The sequence below is a fragment of the Ochlerotatus camptorhynchus genome, unplaced genomic scaffold, assembly GCF_037179485.1.
Source record: "Ochlerotatus camptorhynchus isolate MF236.1 unplaced genomic scaffold, CSIRO-AGI_Acam_v1.1 ptg000249l, whole genome shotgun sequence".
NCBI lineage: Eukaryota > Metazoa > Arthropoda > Insecta > Diptera > Culicidae > Ochlerotatus > Ochlerotatus camptorhynchus.
The window spans coordinates 492448-513710 of record NW_027040739.1 but is presented as its reverse complement, the minus strand read 5'-3'; the positions used below and the strand labels follow the sequence as shown (position 1 = coordinate 513710).

At 39.9% G+C, this 21263-nt stretch overlaps 1 protein-coding gene across 2 annotated transcripts in view; it reads right to left on the bottom strand.

The window, feature by feature from the left end:
* Positions 1-703: 703 nt before the first annotated feature.
* The window catches only part of LOC135704854 (steroid receptor seven-up, isoforms B/C-like), a 126558-nt gene continuing 105998 nt past the window's right edge, over positions 704-21263 (bottom strand). The window contains exons 3-4 of one of the 2 annotated variants that reach the window (XM_065226363.1): positions 15306-15350; positions 704-5463 (exon numbers count right to left, since the gene is read on the bottom strand). In XM_065226363.1, coding sequence (XP_065082435.1) covers positions 4139-5463; positions 15306-15350 — 1370 coding nt within the window. In that variant the 3' untranslated portion in view covers positions 704-4138. The remainder of the gene's footprint in view (positions 5464-15305; positions 15351-21263) is intronic. The other variant, XM_065226364.1, reaches the window with a different exon arrangement.

Genomic DNA, 21263 nt, shown 5'->3' with positions numbered 1-21263 from the left:
TAGGGTTTCCATTTCTTCACCGTTTTCTCACGGATTTCTCAGTCTTAAATACTCTAATGACTACGATGTAATCTGCCCGACGTGGCCAACGAAACCAATATCCTGAACACGAGTAACCAAAATATTGGCAAAATATTTGAAGATATGTTTCAATCGCACCAATTTGATGTGTTTTGATGTGTTGCATGCATTCTTATGAAAAAGTTTATTCAGGCCGGCAGAACCGGTATCCGGAACATCCGGGCTAGGTCAGTGGCCACTAGTTACCAGAATATTGGAAGAATCTTATGAGAAAGTTGATTATGACCACTGGAACCAGTAACATCCGGATTGGGTCACTCTGGCAAAATATTTGGAGAATCATTTCATACGCATCAATTTGATGTGGTTTGTATGGTCAACATTTGATGTGTTGCATGAATCCTTATGAAAAAGTAGAATCTGGCCAGCGGAACCGATATCCAGAACATCCGGGTTAGGTCACACGAAGCAAGAAACCATCAATTGTCCTCAGTATTGATTTCACTATATTGATGCATCTAGCCCAAGTAACAATTTTGGTTTTATGAGGGTTCTGTAGACCATGATTTAGACTTATAGAACGCTATAAAACCTCTATAAAGCTTGCAATGTTACTTGGGAGGTTCCATTTCATAAAAGATTTGCGATATTTGATGAGTGACCAACATAGCGGCCCTGTTGTGGCCAAATCATAATAATCATACTATGCCAAATAATTTGACTACAATAACTTATAGGTTTGATTACGAGAACTTTGTTCAAATTTACCGTTACCCGTTAAAACCATATTCGTTGCAAAATGTTAACGCCCAACCAAGGTTAAAAGAAAGAGTAATATCATAAATCATTAAATGTTGATGAAAAAATTTTGGGCAGTTTCTAAAAGTATGAAAAATAGATTTAAAACGTTCAAATACCGGGAAAAAATTCAAGAACAATACATTTCGAAAGATTCGGGTAGATTATATCGTAGTTGTAGAGTGTTTAAGACTGAGAAAGCCGTTAAACTAAGCAATTCTCCTCAAATGCCAGTCGTCACCATCAGAAAGTTATTTCGACTTCCCTTGGAAGCTTCTTTTGGCATCGCTCGAAAGGTTCTTCCGTCTTCTCTCGCCAGTTTTTCAATTTCCCCCCTAATATCGTGCCAATTTTCACTGAAACATTCTTTAGACATCCCCCAGATATCTCTTTCTTCCGATTTTTTCCCCAACTTCTCCTAGAAGGTTATTTTGACTGTCTTGAAAACCGTCTGGCTTCCACCGGAAGAGGCTTTTTTTTTAAATTCCCTAGGAAGTTTCATTCAGCGTCTTCAGGAAGTTTCTTCTGTCTTCTCCAGGAAGTTTCTTTAAACTTTTACCGGAAGTATCATCGAATAATCCCAGAAGTTTTTTTTTAATTTTCATCTGGAAGTTTCTCCATGAGCTTCTTCCGGAGGTTTTTTCAACTTCTATTGGAAGTTTTTTCCAAGCTTCTCATAGCTTCCCTGGAAATGGCAGATGACACGTTGTTTTCTTTAAATCTTCCCTAGAAGATTTTCAATATTTTGCATTGAAGTTCCCCGGATGGTTTTACTACTTTTCTTCAAACTTCCTCCAAAAGAACTTCTTTCTTATTTTCCTAGTATTTGATCGGTTTGCTTCAAAAGCTAATTAAAACATTCACCGAAAATTTATTCCGACTCTCCTGGAATGGCTGTTCGTAGTCCAATACTTTAAATTTGCGCCTTCAAAAACGGCAAAATATAAAATTAATTAAAATTCTATATATCAATAAATACCGATTTTTAAAAACATTTGAAACCGATAAGCTTGAAACAATCTGACAACACTTGCACTAGCCGAACCGATGATGCTTTTCTTATAGTCGAACAAGAATGCAGAATGTGGTATTATTATCTTCCGTAAAGTATTTATTCATAGAACAAACCATATGTTTACTTCGATACATATTGAAAGATTCCATTCATCAAGGTTTTTGCCGAAATCTTTAGAGGCACAATAAAATGCAAATCAGAAAGGCACATTTTCCCACTACACAATGCACAACGTCAAACAATCCTTACACACCAAAAGAAAAAGAGCCAAATTTTCAACGCCTATTTTCATTTATATTCAAATGCAATCATTTTCTTGGCAAGAAGGACAAACTATAAAATGAAATTAGTGTGCGTTATTTTTGTCTCCCTCCCAGCTCTAATTCAGTCACATTCTCGCGTTGCCACTTGCTAACCCACGTTTTGAACGACACGACTCTCGACGGGGAAACCCATCCAATTGGTCAGTTGGGTGGACAGTTTAATTGTAATTTAATTCATTTGCCCAATGAAAAGGTTAATTATCATTTAAATATTTGTTCAAACATCGTTAGCAACGTACATAGGGTATCTTCTTGCACTATGGTGTGTCGTCAATACATATGACATCAACTGTTTTGCAACAACAACAACAACTACAAAAAGCCAGCATGCATAACTGGGCTGACAAACTTTTACCAGTTGTGTCATCATGACGTCCGCGAATCGATTGTCAAATGTATAACCCTGCAAAATTTCGTAATTGTTTATATTGCATTTTCGGAATGCTCTATGCCAACGAAGGCTTTCTCGTTCAAGCAGAATCGAAGAAGCTTGAAGCAGCAGCAGTAACTTGCGGATGGAATTGCATGCCTATAAAATTGTGAAAATAGGTGCGAAAGGTCGAGTCGGGATCAGTGCAAAGAGACGGACAGACGGCCCTACCTACCTGGCGTGGAGGCAGAAGGAGACGTGTGAGTATTATCGCAATAAAACATAATCATCATAATAATCGTAAAAGGCGAAATTATTAATACAGTAAATTTTAGCAAGCCTATAAAGCTGGCGATTTTACTGCGTTGAAGCCTTTTGCGCAAGTTTGCTTATTGTATGCGAATTGAGGACAAAAACAACGCTCTCGTGGCAGCTATTAACTGTCAAATTCAATTAGAGCTGGACAAAGATTGAATTTTTATTGCATTTTTACCGTAGGGGTTTTCTACGACACCGCGGCGAGAGGGATCAGGCAGAAATTTCTGTGAAAGTGTCATTTTGAGCGATATCTGGCCGCGACGATTTCCCAAGCACGTTTTTGGTTACCTCGCTTCGGTAAGGTTATGTCGACGGCTCCTTGATGTACCTAGTAGGTATACGGCTGCCAGAGATCCCGAGAGCAGCGCTGATGAAGATGGAAATTTCGCGCGCGCGAGACATGAATTCATGTTCCGTGTCTGTTTTGTTTCTACTTGGTTTGTGTTTTTTTTTCGGCGTTTCTTTCGTCGAAGCTATCATCATCTTGAGAAGGTAGGCACTGCGGCGTGCATATTGCAGAGCCTTTCCCTCGTTTCGTTTGGCTCAAAGAGTGATGACAACCCCTTTGGAAGGGGGGGGGGGAGGCTTACGGGAGCGAAGAGCGGTAGCGTACGGTGTTTATTTGGAATTTTCGCAGAACATTCCTGGTCGTTTTCTTCTCCGTAGCACGGCGCACGACGAGATTCGCTTCCTGACGATTACGGGTGAAAGGGAAGCAGTACAAGATTTATGCTGCCGAGGAGTAATCAGATTGAGCAATTTGAAGATGTAGCAGACTTAACAACCCGGAATCTAGCAAGCGGAACACGAAATCAACGCGACGACGGTCTAATTTCTTTGCCTGCACTGCAAATGCTCGATTTTTTTTTGGACTGGGACGGGAACGATCCAAGCAGGCTTCGCGTGCGCGATTTTGTACTACAGCCTACTGCCTAGCGTTTCTACCGTGCAATTTTGGCATTTATGCTGATTTTAAAGAAATCTAAACCGAAACCATAAATGCTCTCTTCCTAACTTAGATTGAAACGATTTGTTTTAAATGATTTTTAATTAAACGATTTGGCTGATTTATTCTTCTTGCATTATTTTCATCGACACGCCCACTACAAGCTACATTTAACTAAATATAACGAATAAATTAAATAAATACACCAATAAATAATACGCTACGGTTCTAGTGTTTATCATACAAGCAAATTACAACGTAAACGACTAAAAAAAGGTAACAAGTATTACAACGCTTCAAGTGCTACCAGTCGAACCGTCGTAACACTGACGTTGGTCTAATCTAATCTACCGTCTATTCCAGGGACTGTACGGGGAAAATTTGTACTCGGCACTACCGCTAAGATACTTGGACCCGGAGGTCGCCCCCTGTAGGCTACCGTTCGCGTATGGACTGAAGATACCCCCCGAACCGAAGCCGGCCGTACCAAACGGGGACGAACCGACTCCATACGGGCTGCTGCTGCTCAGATTGACAAAGTCATCCAGCGTTCCGTGGTAGGACCGATTGGGGGTCGCCTGAAAGCTGAACAACGATGTCGGCAGGGGTGGAGTTTTCGATTGAGCACTACTGCCAAAAAGGGCACCCACACCGGCTGCTGTGATTGAGTTACCTGCTGTTACGGAGCAGCCAGATTCACTGGCCAGTAGGTTGTTGTTGGCGGTTTTGAGATCGTTGTTGTTCAATGGAGTCGTCGAGCTACTACTGGAGCTGACGGTGGCTGTTGCTTCACTGGCGGCAGCCGTGGTTGAAGTGATCACCGAGGGTGACGCCAGTGAGGTTGAACCTTTGTTGGTAACTGCCACCGTCAGCGATCCAGATGAGGACGATCCGGAGACGTTGTTGAGCGAGGAGTTCCCGCTACTGCTATTAGTGGTGTTTATGGAAGTGTTTGGTGATATGCTACTATTGTTAGTTGTGTTGTTAGTGGGTAGTTGAGAGGAGAGGTGGTACATTTGCATCTGCACCAGATGGATGACATCGGATTCGGATTGCAGGGTTTGGAGTGTGGAGCTGATTTTAGCAAGCAGTGCGTGGACATCCCCGAAGAGATAGTCCAGCATTTTACCTGTTGTGAATAGGACTATTGCTTTCAGACAGGAATACTCGGCAGAGTCAACGTGTAGTGCCTTCAGCTTCTCGACCTGTTCCTGGAATATCCGGATGTGGTCCATGAAGGCAACTACACGATCGGCGGCCATGGGGGATGCGTGTAGACCGGCGGCTGCCAGTAGGGGTGCCACGTGCAGTGGCATCGAGCATTGGGATGCGTTTAGTACGAACAGTTCTGACCACACGAGCCGCAGTAGCGCGACCTGGTCGGTCACCTGGAGATCCGGAAAGAAGGGTATATTTCGGGCCCATTCAACGGCGGAAAACAGTAACCGCGCCGCCAGTTCACAGATATTGTCGATGCCCATGATGTTGTTCGTCTGCATACACTGCCCGTACCGGGACGTTGGGTATGGTTCCGCCCGGAGCAGTAACGAGATGTAGGAACTAAGATACGAGTGCCCATTGAAACCGGTAACTGAGTCCCCGTTTGGTATCGAGTACTGACCGTAGGGGAGACCCGGCGGTTGTGACGGTGGAACGCGACCTCGTTGTACGGCTGCAAGAAGAAGAAAAAAGCGTAAAAATGAGGTTAGAATGATTGTCACCTTTTGGAGTAGCAGCTTGAAGGATTCTCAGAACAAAAAGACGCAACCGCTTCGCGTCGTGTTGGACTTGATAATCGGTTCATTAGCAATTCACAGCCATGTTGAAAATCGATTAACGCATGCGCGCAAGTGTTTTCTTAGCTCGAGTGTGTGTGTATGTCATTCCGCTGCAGAGCTTGAGCGCGCGATATTGTAATTCGATTTCATTTGTTTAGCCATCGATTTAAATATTCATATTCCGAGGGTGCTCTTTTTCTGCCGTGCTGTCATTTCCACGAGCCACTTGAGGGCCACGTCATGACGGCAAAAAAGAAAAATTGGTTTACCAGAGCTCCGGTGTATTATGTTGTAATTGTTAATCCACTCTGTGGGTCGAAGCTTGCTCAACCACAAAAAAAAAGTCGACTAAGCCTTCATTATTGACGATTACGACGGAGTGAGCTCTGATTACATGGTGTACTTTGAGACCGGAGCTTATCAGTTTGCATGTGGATAGAACGAGAGCTACAAAAAGTGAACAATTGATAAGACGTTAAGGCGGCTATGGTCGCTATCAATGAGCAGCCGCCATGTTGATCCTCGACGAACTTTGACAGAACGGTGGGCAAATAGCGTGAGAATCTGGCATGTAACCAAGGGTCGCAACATCGACGCCACTTCTGCCATCACCGTGGGGATGAGTAATGATGTCAATAAAAATAAAACAAGACTCATTACACTTTTCTCGCGGATGGTTCCTCGGCGCAAAGGGGAAGAAAAATGACAAGACTTTGTAGTTTCGCAAAGTGCCGCCGCCCGAGTGATGGCGTGGCGGCCGCTGGCGGACGGTGGTCAGTGGAGGGTTACAAAGTTTCTCGCTTTTCTCGTCGCTGTTCGAATCTGCCGAGCTGAAGCGAGAGCTGGCGAAATTATGTAAATTGCGCGCGGAAGAGAACATGAAATTAACAGAAGTTAACCGATTACCAGTAGAAGAGAGACGAGATCGAATCCCGCTGGTGTTGGTAGCCGTTTTGTTGTGGTTATGGCACTAAGGCAGCGGCGGCGGTGGTCGCTTGTTTAAAAAGATGTAAAGCTGATGTAATGATGATGAATATATTTAGCGCAAATTGGCCGTCGGCGATATTCGGAAGGAATGGTAATTGAATAAAAATTGAAAAAACCGCAACGCGATCAGATTCTCCAGGTTTCAGGTGGTGGCGAGTGTGGCGGCTTATGGCGGAGTTCGCTTTCGGGCGGCTTGGGTGAGGAAAACATAAATCAGATAATTAAGCTTATTGCTTTTGTTTTCACGGTTTCGCGCAGTTGATGGTGTTGGCCCTCCGGCGGCTAATACTTTATCTGCACCATTCGAGAGCGGCTCGCTTTCTCTCGTCGTCGTTGGCTGTTGATAGTTCTCTGCCGTCGTCGTCGTAATCTCGGTTGTTTCCTATATCTTCGTCAAAATGTGCGTTGTTGAGGGTTCGATTGTTAATGCTGTTTAAAATGAAATAAAATAGTCGATAAATCTTCGATTTTCAACTCTGAGGCGGTTATTTTTGCGAAAGGGAGGAGCGATCACTTGGCGGCGCAATATTTTCCCACAAATCACTGGGCGGCTTACTGCTGCCGCTGGCAGCCATCTCGACAGGCAATCATTTAAGTTATTTAGATTTTTCATATCGCGACCATTGTAGGAATTAACAGAAATTACAGTTTGCTGAAAAAATACACGACAAAAATCACGATAAAAATTTAATATTTTATTCAATTGGTATGGAAATGACACAACGATGGATCTCGCTTTGTCCTTTCGACCAGAAAGGGATAGGAGCTGGTCGAGATAAATGTGTGCAACAACCAACTGCCAACCCGACCGGACTTTGTCCAACATTGTTTCGCTCGTGAAAAACGCTGATTTTTCACCTGCCCGGGCATCGTCAATAGATAAGAGCAGTTTTACATGACTCACCCTTCTTTTTCCCGTTGCGTGAAACTTTTTTTTTTCGGCGTAGAATGATACCACCGTCGATGAAAAAATAATAACGTAAAAAAGTGCTGCTTTATCACGATGAACAGTTCGGACCGGCGGCGTAATGGCCATCAATAATGGCGTCCGTACCGCTTTCAGGAAGCGAAATTCGAGCACAGGAAACAGAGTTTGTAATAACTGAAAAATCCGGCTACAAAAAGTGCGCTCAATTGAAAATGAATAAATTACAATTCCGAGCGACACCATCACAGGTAGCTGCTGATTTAGATAAGGACCATAGCTTTATAAAATATATTTTGTTGACCCACCGATTGACCCCACGGGTGTGACCTTTAGTGGCCACTGTGCGTGCCAAACGGGGTGAATTTAAAACCCTCCGATAGGCAACAGGTGACCAGCTGCCTCGTACGCCACGAGATGGCGTTTGGCGAAACCAGTTTGACAGCTCGTGACGGGCTTGCTCCTGAACCACCGCACCCGCCATTGCGCCGAGGGGTATTTGTTTTTAACATCTTTTTCCCGAGAACTTCCCCGAGCGTTGGGGCACGACAATCACGCCGGCCACAAACGGAACGATATGGTCCATTGCTGCATGCTGCTGTTGCGGCAGTGAACCAGAAAATAATTAATTATTTCTGAGGTCCGGATAAACTCGAAACTCACGAAATAAGCTCCGAGCGAAACAGCTGAAATCTTCATCTCACGGACATCCCCCCGTTCCATCAGAGCAGACCATTCTTTGAGCGAAACATTGGATCCCAGAGAACGCGCGTGGAATCAAGATTCATGTGTTTTATTTTATTTACTTTATGTGGCCCCTTCTTCGATTCCGAACGAGGCGGAATCGGGGAGGCGGAACCCATTCGCCTTTCTTTTAATTTGTTCAAACAAGCACAAACTGATTTCCGAACGACACGAACTTTGGCAGGACTCATGTCAGAACAAATCGGATAACGACGACAATCCGTGGAGCGGTGCGGGTACAGACGGCACAGGTGGCGCCCTCGGGTGCAGCGGTGGCGGAGGAATTCATTAACTTTGACAGCTGCTACGGTCGTCACGACGACGGCGTTCCGGTAGATCACCGACAGACTCCGTTTCGCGAAAAGATTCTAAACCCGCATGGAATGAGCTGCAACAATGTACCCCCAGCAGTCGTAATTGAAGGGTGATGAAAGGTACCGTTTTTTCGCACCTTTCCACATCTTGTTACCGATTCCAATTTGCATCGGAATGACCATCGACGCGATATCATTATCGACCTCCATCGGGAGGAGATTGAATTCGCTCCCATTATCCGGGGTAATAACTTGCAGGATTATTCCCGGCCAGCGCAAAATGATGCAATAATCGGAATCGCACTCCGTACCAGATGAGAGCGGGAACTAACCGCAAACTGATCCATCCCGTAATGGTGATTATGAAATTGATTTTATTTATATCAATTTGGGACCGGGATAACCCCTCGTTGCACGTGTTATAGCCCAGGTCACGGACGTGATTTCAATCAATTCGATCCGGGTCGGATTGGGATTCCTTGCGGTTTTGTCGTTTTTCCTCGTTCATTGACAGTAAAACGATAAGTTTATATCGTTATGTTTTTTTTTCGTTCAAATCAACCCAGATGCAGCTTTTGAACATTACAAACACAGCTCAGTTTCAGGGGAAGACGTCGAAACAAAGGCAAACATTGTAAGAAAACACTAGTCTCATTACAGAGCACGCAAAGATAAGCACAGCTCATTATGCTTAAAAATAGCACAACAGAACCAAAGTACATTAGCTCCATTACGGCATCTTCGTCGTTGTCGCAGACATTATCTTAAAAACCCCTCGGAGCCGGGGCGGTCGACGAAATGGTCCACCTGCGCTACTATTATACAGAACTATACTCTAAATACATGGCCTTGTCGTGTCGTTTGAAAGTCTCTCGGAAATTGCTTTCGTTTTTGGGGTGCGGAGGTGGAAGCAAAGCATTTCCAAGCAAATAAAAGGGAAAAGTTTTCCTTAGCTCAAGCAACATTAAGAAATGTGGCTGCTGCTGCTGCTGCTGATGCTGGATGAGGCTGTTATCAAAGGTGGTGCGTCGTGTTCTTTTATGACTTGCATTTTTCGGTTTGTTCTCAAAGATGACGGTACTAACGTACTTTTGTTCTGAGGGGTGAGTGCCGGTCTTGAAAAATCTGCTTTCATGCTCGATAAAACGGCATTCATAATAACTATAGTAGAGCTGCTCTTAAGGGAATGACTTTTAGGGTGGGTAAATGAGTAACAATATCTTAGATTTGTCAGCAATATTTTGGTTTGTTTCGTGGAATGAGATCCTAATGAGTATCATATTTATCTCATTTGAAATCAATGACAGGTATTTGCATAAGTTTTGAGCTCACCCTTATCTTATATCGATTAGGGAAAATGACGGCTTCGGCATATCTTTACCTATTATCGTCATGTGGGTAAATTAAGTCCTTGAGCGCTGATTTTTTGTAAGGAAATGCTTCAAAGGCCAGAGTATCGTTTTGCAAAAAATAAACACTCTAAGACTTTATTTACCCCCTGACGCTAATAGGTAAAGAAGTGCTGAAACCGTCAATGCCCCTATATCAAAATGAGCAAATTGATATTGTTTTGGAAGAATTGTACACATGGCAATTCCTGACTGGATTAGGTGACAGAAAATTGGAACGAGGGTTCATCAAATGAGTACCAAAAGAGTTTGGTAGAAGGTCGTCCCAGGGGTAAGACGAGCATAGTGAACAGATGAGGCCTAATGAGGTTCAATATCACCATTGCAATGATTATTTACCAATGAATTTGATTCGCACCATAAGAAATTCAAGCCTAAAGCACAGGAAACTCACCTGTTCGCTATGCCCCTCCTTCCCCATACTACCTGATAATGTGACTAGTAAGAATGCAACCATGTGGGTAGTGGAGGTTGGTCTACAACCTAGTAAACTCTTGGAGCTCCACGTGTTTCAAATGATTTTCGGATCAAAACTATCTTGAATGCTCCGGGAAATTTAAAAACACCAATAACTTTTAGACCCCCATAATTCAAAGAACTGGAACTATTCCAAGAACTGTAAGAAGTTCCAGAATTGTGAGAACAAGATGTAACATTTTCGAGTCAAAACACCGTTCATCAAAAAAAATCCTGCATGCTCGGAAAACCAGAAAATTTAAAACCACAAGGAACTGCAAGAACTCTTAATAATCCATGGAATTGTGGAACTTTGGGAAATTTTGGAGCTTCTAAACGTTCAGGAACTCTTGATACATCGGTACCAACAGGGGCTGCGAGTAGGAGGACATGTGAAGCCCGTGGTACTTCATCAAGTGCAAGTTCTCATTGTTTAGAGACGTTACAAATACACCATCCTGATTTGAAACTTCACGGAAGCTTCAGAAGTTTCTGTTGCTTTGAGAGCTCTTTTCAGAAGTGCTAGAACTTTCTGGACTACCTGGAGTTCTTAAGTTATTAAAGTTCCGAATTTACATGCAATTAAGGACGTTTTTTTTTAGTATTGAGAGAACTCCTGGAACTTTCGAAACTGGAGCATAATCTCTTTAATTCATAATTCATGAGATTTTGGTACTCATGTGAACTTGTAAAACATGCCACAGTTCTTAGAACTCAAGGAATTTATTGAGCTCCAGTAACCTTTAGACTCCTGAGAACGCTAAGAACCTTAAAAACATCCATTGAATCTCAGAACTTTAGAATCTTCGCTATGTCACTAGAGTGTTGATGCCATATAACTCTTGGCAACTCGGAGAAGTTCGGCAAAACATAAAATAACCTTCAGCAATACTTAGTTTTGCAATTCTAGATCTCTGAGAACTCCAAGAAATTGGTGAACCAGCTTTTTGACTGAAAACTACTTAAATAGAGCCATTAAAAATAATTTCAAGAAATTCAGAAATGCGAGCAAACTCATGGAAATTCAATAAATCCTAGTTCTCTGACACATTCTAAAATTTCCAGCAAATGTCAGAACTTTAGGTTTTAGAACTCCAAGAAATTCCGCTAATCTGGGAATTTTCAAAACTTCCCCAACTTCAACAACTGTTGAACGCCCGGAATATTAAGAACTAAAAGAGCTGGCAATTGTCCACGACCCAAACAAGTTTCAAAAATTGTGTATGGACAATTGTTTACGCAGGGGGCGGGGGGGGGGGTAAATAATCCCAAAATGCTGTCTACGTAGTTAATGAACAACCCCTTATTTGCTGTATTGTTTTGATTCTGCGTTCAATTTCACAATGTTCCATTACGCTTCTATGATCTGAATGACGTTTGAGTCATTTTTAGTTTGCACGGCGTGCAGATTAGCGGGGTAAAATTAAAAAGTGTTCATATTAAAACCGTTAGATTACCGGGGGTCCGCGGTACGCTGCTATTCCAATTATGTCAGACTATACTCACATCACGCTTTTATCTTCTACTAATTTTACATATCTAGAGATACATGTTAAAATGGCCAATGTGTAAAATGTAAACAATTGCTTCAAACGCCGATTTCTCCCGGATTAAGGCATATTCAAGCAAACTAACAGCAGCATGTGGCAGAGGAAGTTTGTTCCATCAGATGGTGTAGTTAGATTGCGTGGGCGTTCTGTGTTTCGTGCTTAAACGACGTTTAAAATAATTGTTTACATCTGGCACTTAAACAATTTTCACATCTTGCTGGAGATATGTAAATCATCGATATTCCAAATTGTTCACATTCGTCAATAAGACTTTCAGGCATGCTTGGGTGCAATAAAACCACTGACTATGAGCAAATTTTTTTAGGATGAGTATAAAAGATTCTAACAAAGGGAGCTGACAACATCGGGGAAGTATTGAAATTCCTAGAAATTTAGAGAATCCATAATTTTAAGGACGAACAATCCGGATGAATTTTTAAATCTGACAACACTGCCCTGAACTACGGGCGCTTGTGGAGCTCTAATTTCGTACTGTGTCTTAGAAGCTCTGGTATTCTTGAAGCTTCATCAACTCCCGGAATAGTGAAATTTTCTGGTACTTAAGAATTCGAAGAGAATTTTCAAAGAATTTACAACAATACGTTTTAGCTGCAGAACATTTAGGCAACATATTTCTAAGTTAGTAAAAAATATGTTCATTCCGCTTTTAACCAACTGAATTGTTTGTTAGGACATCATTTGCACTATTGTGTTGCAATAGACAGATGCCATTCTAGTAAAAGTATGGACAACTGTCAAAATTCGTTCAAATCGAACTGTCAAAATGCACTGCTTTGTTGGATTTTGACAGTTAAGAGCCACCCACATTAGACCCGTTTGGGTTGCGTTGACGTAAGTTTGACAGTTAAGCATTAGATTTAGCTGTCACTTTGCCGTAACGCGTCAGATCTGGATTTAATTTGGGTTGCCCATTTGAATTATAGATACTATAGATACCATAGATAAGCAGAGGCACAAAAAGTGTTTTGGCAGTTTTATGCCATCAAATAGCTCTTTGTTGTACAGACTGAAGTGCAAAACCATTCTTTGCAATAATCAATCGAGGAATGGTTTGCGTAATATTTGCTTCTTCCATTTCTGCGAAATAAATCGGAATGTGGAGTGTGGAAAGCGTTTTGTGATCTTTCAGCAGACTTCCATCCAACCGGACAGTACCTTAATTGCAGCGTAAGATTGTCGAGTATGGAATGGATCCTTTCGATTTTTTATTACCTCATTTAATTTATTACTCAAGAATCCTGGTAAATGTGGGCGTCTTAGTGGAATACCTGTATAATGAGAGAGAGAGAAGGATTAGTAATTTCCATTTAATTCCACTACCTCATTTGCTTATCCTTGACAGATACGCGTATTTCGTCTACAATGTGCAGACTTCTTCAGTGTCTTGTACTACTAGCCGAGTATTAGTACAAGACACTGAAGAAGTCTGCACATTGTAGACGAAATACGCGTTTCTGTCAAAGATAAGCAAATAAGGTAGTGGAATTAAATGGAAATTACTAATCCTTCTCTCTCTCATTATATTATTATTACTCAAGGTTAAAAATTATAACAAAATAAAAATTTATAATAATTTTGCTCAAAATATTACAATACTTTCTCCATAAAAACACCATGGTGCCGTCATGCTCGTTTGGCTACACTAACTGACAGTTCTTTTGGAACTTTTGTTCAAATATTTGAAATGTTTGTTAAAACGTTTTTCATGTAATTTATTCTTTTAAAATATCTCAAACAATGTTTGAGACATTTTGAATCATTTTCTGTAAATAAAAAAGCTTACTAACAAAAATTTTAAAAATTTTACCAAAAGATCTTGTTCTACTATTCTTGTCAGTTTCAAAGTGTCCATGGGTTTGAACATTCCAAAGATTTGCATTTTCTATGAATTAATTTTTTGAAAAAAAAAAAAAATTTTAACATTCATTTTTAACTTTTACTTTACATAAATAAAAACATTTTTTTGTTTATTTTTTCCCAGAAATTCATTATTTTTCTCTACATCGTGGAGATAGATCGGAAATCGCTTTCAGTAATCTAATTTTTTGAAAAATTTTTTTTTAAAGAACTGAGACTAGACAGATTCTAGTCTTAATGAGGTTTTGTTGGATGCATCAATGGCAAAGGAGCCTTTACCAGGGTTTTATGAATGTTATTATTTTAAAGTAGCTTCATAGTTTTTCATAAAACTTAAAATGTTACTTGCAGTTTTCACACTTTTTGCTTGTTCAACATTTAAAAAAAATACATCAGAATACGTTTTAGGATGGTTTCACATTGTTTGTTTTTTTTTTATATAATCTTACACGGAAAGAAAAATAGTACCTAATTTTGAGTTCTTTTCACCCAGGTTGACAGTTCCATGCGCCAACTCAATTTAGAATTCTAGCGCCTATTCAATTTTGAGTTCTTGTCATTCACTCGCATGTAAACAGGATTATTTACTTTTATGTTGTTTTCATTCAAAGTCAAATTCATACTACTCAAAATTGAGTTTTACACAACTTACTCAATTTTAACTTGGGGCACGGAAGTGTCGAGTTGGGTGAATAGAACTCAATTTTGGGTTGTTTTGTGGGTCGAAATTGGAACAATCAATTCTCTGTCAAAGTCCTGGAAAAACTCATTCCAATTGGCGTTGACGGCACCGTCGAAAAATTTGCTCTTCCAGCAAATTTAGACAGTTTCTTATGGGAATTTTCGGTGGAGTGAAAGGATAGTACAAAGTCCGCCATGTTTCACGCACAGTCTGACGTTTGCTTATGGATTTTCTCATAGTAGTAAAGAGCTACAGAGTCGCCGTCAACGCCAATCGAGCGAACAACTTGTTAAATGGATGTGCTGTCATCTCTTTGTTCCAATCCGTCTTTTTACTACAATATACACTAGAAAAAGTCCCCCCTATTGTATTAATGTGACCTCCCATGCGACACATCATCATTGGGCATCATTTCACATTGAAGTAGTGTCAAAAAATGCGTTGTGTAAACATCAAATACGGTACAATAAATTCAAGTGATAGGATATGATTTACGCTAGCAAGTAAGAGTTTGTGAGTAAGTTTTAGATCCCCCTCCTACATATATAAGAGACCTTCTTCCTTCTAAAATATTAGTGGTCAGTGAACGTATTCAGCTTCTTGGAATTATTTCTCAAAAACAGACTTCTTCCAAGACAAGTTTGAAGATTATTTATTTATTTATTTCAATTTTGATGTTCAAATCAATTGAAAAATTCAATGAGTTTAAATTTCGTCTCCCATCATCTTCACAGTGAGTAAATATTTCATTTTGGGAAAAAGGAAAGAATAGATATCATAGTAAAACATACCTCCTGGAAATGTTGCACATGCATGAGTTCCTCGGCGAGTTCCTCCTGCAACAAACAAACGAGGGGAAGTAGAAAGCCCCCTCCCCCGTTTAGAGTTACTATCGATTGATTAAATTTTTTATTGCAGTTGAAATGAAATGCAGAGGTAATATTGTTTCAGTTCGATTTGGCTAAATGGAACGAATTTTCGATATCTGATTGTTCGTATCTATGATGAGTTCAAATTTTCAAGAGTCGAAGCATCTTGTGACTTGGATTCATGCAATGACTATGTTACTTATACAAAAATAGCTAGGCACGTACATTTTCGTCAACTCCCAACCAGCGTCATGATCTGCGAAACGCCCTCCACATTACTAGTGTGCTAAATTTATTGGCCGTCAGCTAGATAAAAATGATCACCTATTTGTCAATCTCACCAATGTTCGTCGCACATCTGAACAAGTGGAAAAGCGAGTTACGAAAAGCAATGATCCGCAGAGATTTTCCTAGAACTGCACATTGCCAATGCTCCGAAACCGCAACCAGAAGAAACGTTGAGCTGGTGTGAAAATATTATAAATTTAAATTTAATTTGCATAAAATCATTCAAACGGGTTTGCACGTCCCTCGGCTCGTCGTTCCTCCAAAGGATCATCCTCTTGCGAGGAAAACAAACGATATTGTTATTTTTCTTTATTACACCATGGGCTTTATTTATCGTTAGGTAGTAAATATAGCCTTCTTGCCCATGTGGAAACCGTATAAATCGCAATCTGCGCGCCGAGAACCATTGGATTCGACAGTCAATATGTGTGACCGACCAATTGGTTTCCTTCCAAGACCAGGCTTGGCCAGGCGCGGAGGTGGAAATACCTATGCGAGGAGAATGGCTCAATCATAATTATTATTTTCCGGGTTATTGCACATCGTGCTGATTAATGGCTTTCGCCCGGTGGCCCGGTACGGGGTCAATCTAATGAATCTATTTGTTTACACTGCCAATCTACAATTCGCCAGGGGAAATCGAATCGGAAAGATCGATAGTTTTTCCCGGATTGGATTTGTCAGCTCGCAGGAACAAAGTATTTACGCGGCGATGAATTATTTATAAATGTTCACACGGAATTATTTACAATGGTTTCGAAGTCGAAATTTCGCGGAATTGGCGAAACAAAAGCGCGCCTATGGTTGTTTGTGCTCCGCGCACAATGGAACCGCATTTTGCGTGCGCTATGTGTGAAATCCGGCCAACCGAAGGGGGAAGAGCCCGCAAAAATGAAGCCAGCATCGCGGATGAAAAAAGAATATTATAATTTATTTTTAATCTGATACATAATAATGTTAATCTTATAAACTCAACACGATATTTGATACTCTTTGGAGCCTGGTGGTGCTCGGATTACGACACGACACGGCACACGGCTGATTCCTTTCCGTTCGGACTGCAACATATTGTTCGGTGGAATGTTTGTTGGTATTGCGGGGAATCTGGCAGCTCCGAGTTACATTACCACTTTTTTTTCGAAAGACTTTTACCACTTCTTTTTTCGCTTTTGGTATACAACCGCTGCAGTATGCTAGCACCACCAGCACCACTAGCGTGCGCAGGTAAATTCAAAAGGTATTATTTTATTACTTCATTCGAATAGTTCACTTGGACGCTTTAACACTATGAAGTTTAGTTGTACAAAGTTCATTTTACATTAACCTCTATTTTTTGGAACAACGGTAAATGTCGGCTTCGGCGCCCCTTGACTGTTTTTTCATAGAGTTTTTGACATTTCTGTCGATTGGAATGGATGGAGAAGCAAGCAGCAAATAAATGTAAACAAAAAAACACGTCAATATGTGCGTGACGCTGAGAAAATAGAAGCGTGGACACTGCTTAGATTGACGAGAATACGTAAATTTCCCTATGACATTATAGGATATTATAATGATAATTTGTATTTGTACGTTGCAGAAAGAGGATGTAAAGTATGTTTTTGACATATAAAACCTGCTATCAGTTATTTACAATACACGATTTTACGATCGCTGAGCGCACACGATTAGTGAGCACTCAGCAATCATAACATCGCTCATAGTGTCTCTTTGAATGCGAAAAAGACTAATTTTATATATAAAACACGTACTTTGTAACCTACAAGTTGAACGTACAATAACAACAAATTATGATTGCATAATTCCGGGAAAAAATATGCCAAATGAGCAATTGCAACCTTGGTCCAATCTGCAATTTGCAAAATATCCAATCTTCATCGACTTTCTCTTGCAAATGCATTTCGAGCTATATCCGCCTCCTAGTTTGATGAATGTCTTTACATCTGATTCAGTTATGGCATAACCATTAGCAAATTGATATTTTTCCGCTATCATACGCTTTCAATATCACGCGTGATATTGGAGCAAAATATCATGCTTGATATTGATTTTACAAGCTTCTTTTGATATAGCGAGACTATTCGCAACGTGTAAAGTTAAGCTGAGAGTTGAATCGACGCAAAAATGATTCCGTTGCACCTCGTTTTCTCAGAAAGGTACCTATAATAATGCTATCTCTTTTTTCTCTGCACCGATAACAGACACGAAGCTACTGCTGCCAGCCGTTATGGAAGTTTCGGTTGCGTTCGGGTGTAAAGCCAATATCATGAAACTCAATCTCACCACAGGTTGGTGAGATTTACAGCAGCTGAGTTTTGTTAGCTTAATATTCCAAGCTGCGATATCACAGCTTGCAATATCAACTGCAGTTGTTTGCTTGTTGATTTTTATCTACGAAAATCAAGCGTGATCTTGTTCTTTGTTGAGAATTGATTTTTTGATATTTTTCCAACACTGATCTGATCTAATTTATCCTTACTCTTATGGTTTGTAAAAAAAACAATAAAGCATCTATGATAGGTCGTTGCTAATATGTTATAAAGGTCAACAATTAAAACAATTTACTGTCAGATAACTTAAAGACATTATCTAAAATTTTTAATAGATACACTCATTTGTTTGTAAATTTTTAACGTGTTGGTAACAAAATGCTCAAATTTTGCCTGAAACTAGTGTAATGTTATCACCGGCAGAGTTTCATCACAATCGATAAAGTGGTTATAGTGATTGGGTCGGAACAAGTACAAAATCACAACACAAGTTTGTGCACTCACTTCGATAATCCAAACGCGTCACATAGATGGATCGGAAAACAACTCGGAATTCATCATTCAATTGAACCCCAAATCCAGATTGGCCGTTCCTTCCGGAAGAAGCAACTGTCTAAATTGTCCAAACAATTCCTTGTCTGGCAGGCGATCTGTGAATGTGGTAAAATGAGTCAGCCCTTCATCACATCTGGCACAATTAACAGGCAAACTTACAAGGATGAATGCCTCCAGAAGCGCCTCCTGCCCTTCCCGAAGTTCCACGGAGGCCAGACGCTGTTTTAGCAACACGTTGGCTCCACCATTGCCCAAAATCTAATGAGCATTGTCAAGGCAAAGGTGCGGGCATATGAATATGAAGAAGAAGTTCAATGAAGTAATGATGCGGAAACATAATCATAACGTTATACTTTATTTCCTGAAAGTTTGAAGAGAATCGGACTTAAACAGAATGTTTGGCGACCATTTTTGTGTGTCTATTTTTTTCTTTCAAATGCACTCTTTATATTGAATAAATAAATAAATCGACAGTGAGGATGCATAGGGGCGTAAATGCGATGATCGATTCTCTTCGTCGTTTTCTCTTTTCTTAACAACTCGCTAGATTTCACGTTTCTCGGTGCATTTTCTGTTGTTTTGATGACCAATACAGCCTGTTACAACTCTGCATTGAACAAATTCTAGAAAATTGTTTCGCTTAGCTGTAGCAATGCAGAGAGAAAATCGATTAAGAGAATCGATCATCGCGTATACGCCCTTATACATGCTCACTGTCGAAATAAAAGATACACCATTTCCCACTATTTAGAGGAATCCCTACACTGAGACAAAATAACATAAGAATTCTATAATAACCTATTATGAATTTTAGTCAACAGAAACCGATAAGAATATCATTGATTTGCCTTAAGACAACATTGCAAAAGCTGCTCTAGATATGTTAAATCGATTTGGAACAAAACAATTTCTAACATAACATGCATTTCAAATTTGTAAGGAGGCATTTGAAACTAAACCATAATTAGGAAAGCAAAGGAGGTAATCAATTGTCATTGTAAGTTTGCACGCGATATGGACAGAATTATTTTTGACATTGTCACTCGAAGAATATACTCTCACATAAGCCTTCGTCAAAAATTCATTCATTCATTTCCTTCGTCTGTTAGAAGATAGATTAACCTAGAATCTAAAATTTTTATTTCGTTCAATTTCTTTTACATTATTTTTATCTAGGCAGTTACGAACGTAGATTTTAGTTCACTTTGACGGCTCCATGGATTTATTTAGCTTTAATTAAGCCTAATTTCGTTACAAATTTAGATAATAACGAGAACTGCTCATGTTCGTCACTGAAAATTGAAATGAGTTCCCTTCAAGATGGTCTTTACTTCAATTGAATGACGAAAGCTGTTTAGTCAATATCGCCGTGTATGTTCGATATTTTGCCGCACTGCACCCAGGAATTGAATCTGTTGGCGAGCAGCCTGACTTGATTAACATGAATACAATCATCAGCTCATGCGTGAGATTTTTTAATGCTTGGACAAAAAACCCGTCATTAAATACTAAAACAAATCTATGACGTTTTGGTTCAGTGTGTCACATTTCAATCAAATTCTGTCGAGTGACGATTCAAATATGCTCTCCACTCTTAAGGGGGTCCTAGAATGTGTGACAGAACATGTAATAGGTATGGGAAAAGCGTGACACAGGGGGGAGGGGTGTAATACATTCTAAAAGCTTGGGTATGTTATACTTGAATCGCACCTGATTTGGATGCTTGACAACACTACACTACTTAATCAACTTCATTTTGTAGTGTTCTTTTTATATTACTGGTGCTATTATTCGGTTACCACGCGAATAAATACTAATATTCAAACATTAAGAAGACTCTCAATAAAAAAAAAACTTGTGCATGTGGATAAAGTTTTTTCTTTTTGCAATATGGCTGTCATTAGTTTTTCACGTATACTGGAAAATACTAGCGTATTCTTGGCAATCTGAGCCAGCGTTCGCGATGCTTTTAGCATTTTGCCAGTGTCACGCACACATATGACGTGTTTGTTTATTTGCATTTATCTGCTGCTTGCTTCTCTATCCATTCGTAAAATGTAATCAAATTGAAGCTGAAAGACTGAGGAATCATTGGAATAAATTCAGGGAAGTCTTTTGATAGGAAAATTGCAGTAAAATTAACGTTTATATTTTGGTTGCCGAAAACAGTCAATGGGTGACAAAGCCGTCATTTACCCTACATGCGTGGTATTTTGAAACATAAAATGTTTTATTCTACTTCAAAAATTTCCGAGTCTTGGGTTGAATGCAATGTGGGAAGCGAATTACATATCACCAGGCTAATTGAAGTTGATGCAACCATGTAAATGAGAACTGTCCACATGGTATTTCAAGTTTATTTAACTGTAGAACTATAGAAGATTTTTGATTTGAGCATGGTAAATAAAAAAAAAAAAAAACAATGCGGAAAAGGTTACTTCAATTGACGATATATTTACTATTTTATGGCATAGTGAAAATAAACACGGGTTTTTTGTCAAGCATACTTACTATTTATGTTAAGTGTAGAGTCTGTGTATAAAAGTCCCGCCAAGAGAAAAAAAAACAGTGTAACTCCCATCACGGTTTTCGAGAGATTCACTTCCCTATCACTTGGCAACAGAGGAATTCTGTATTAACTTCAAATGACTTCCAACGAGATAGAAATTTAGCGATTTTAGTAATTTATTACATCAATGATTTTGTCAAATTATATTTAAAAAATATCACCAAACCTCATAACTGATCATTTCCAAACGTACTCAAT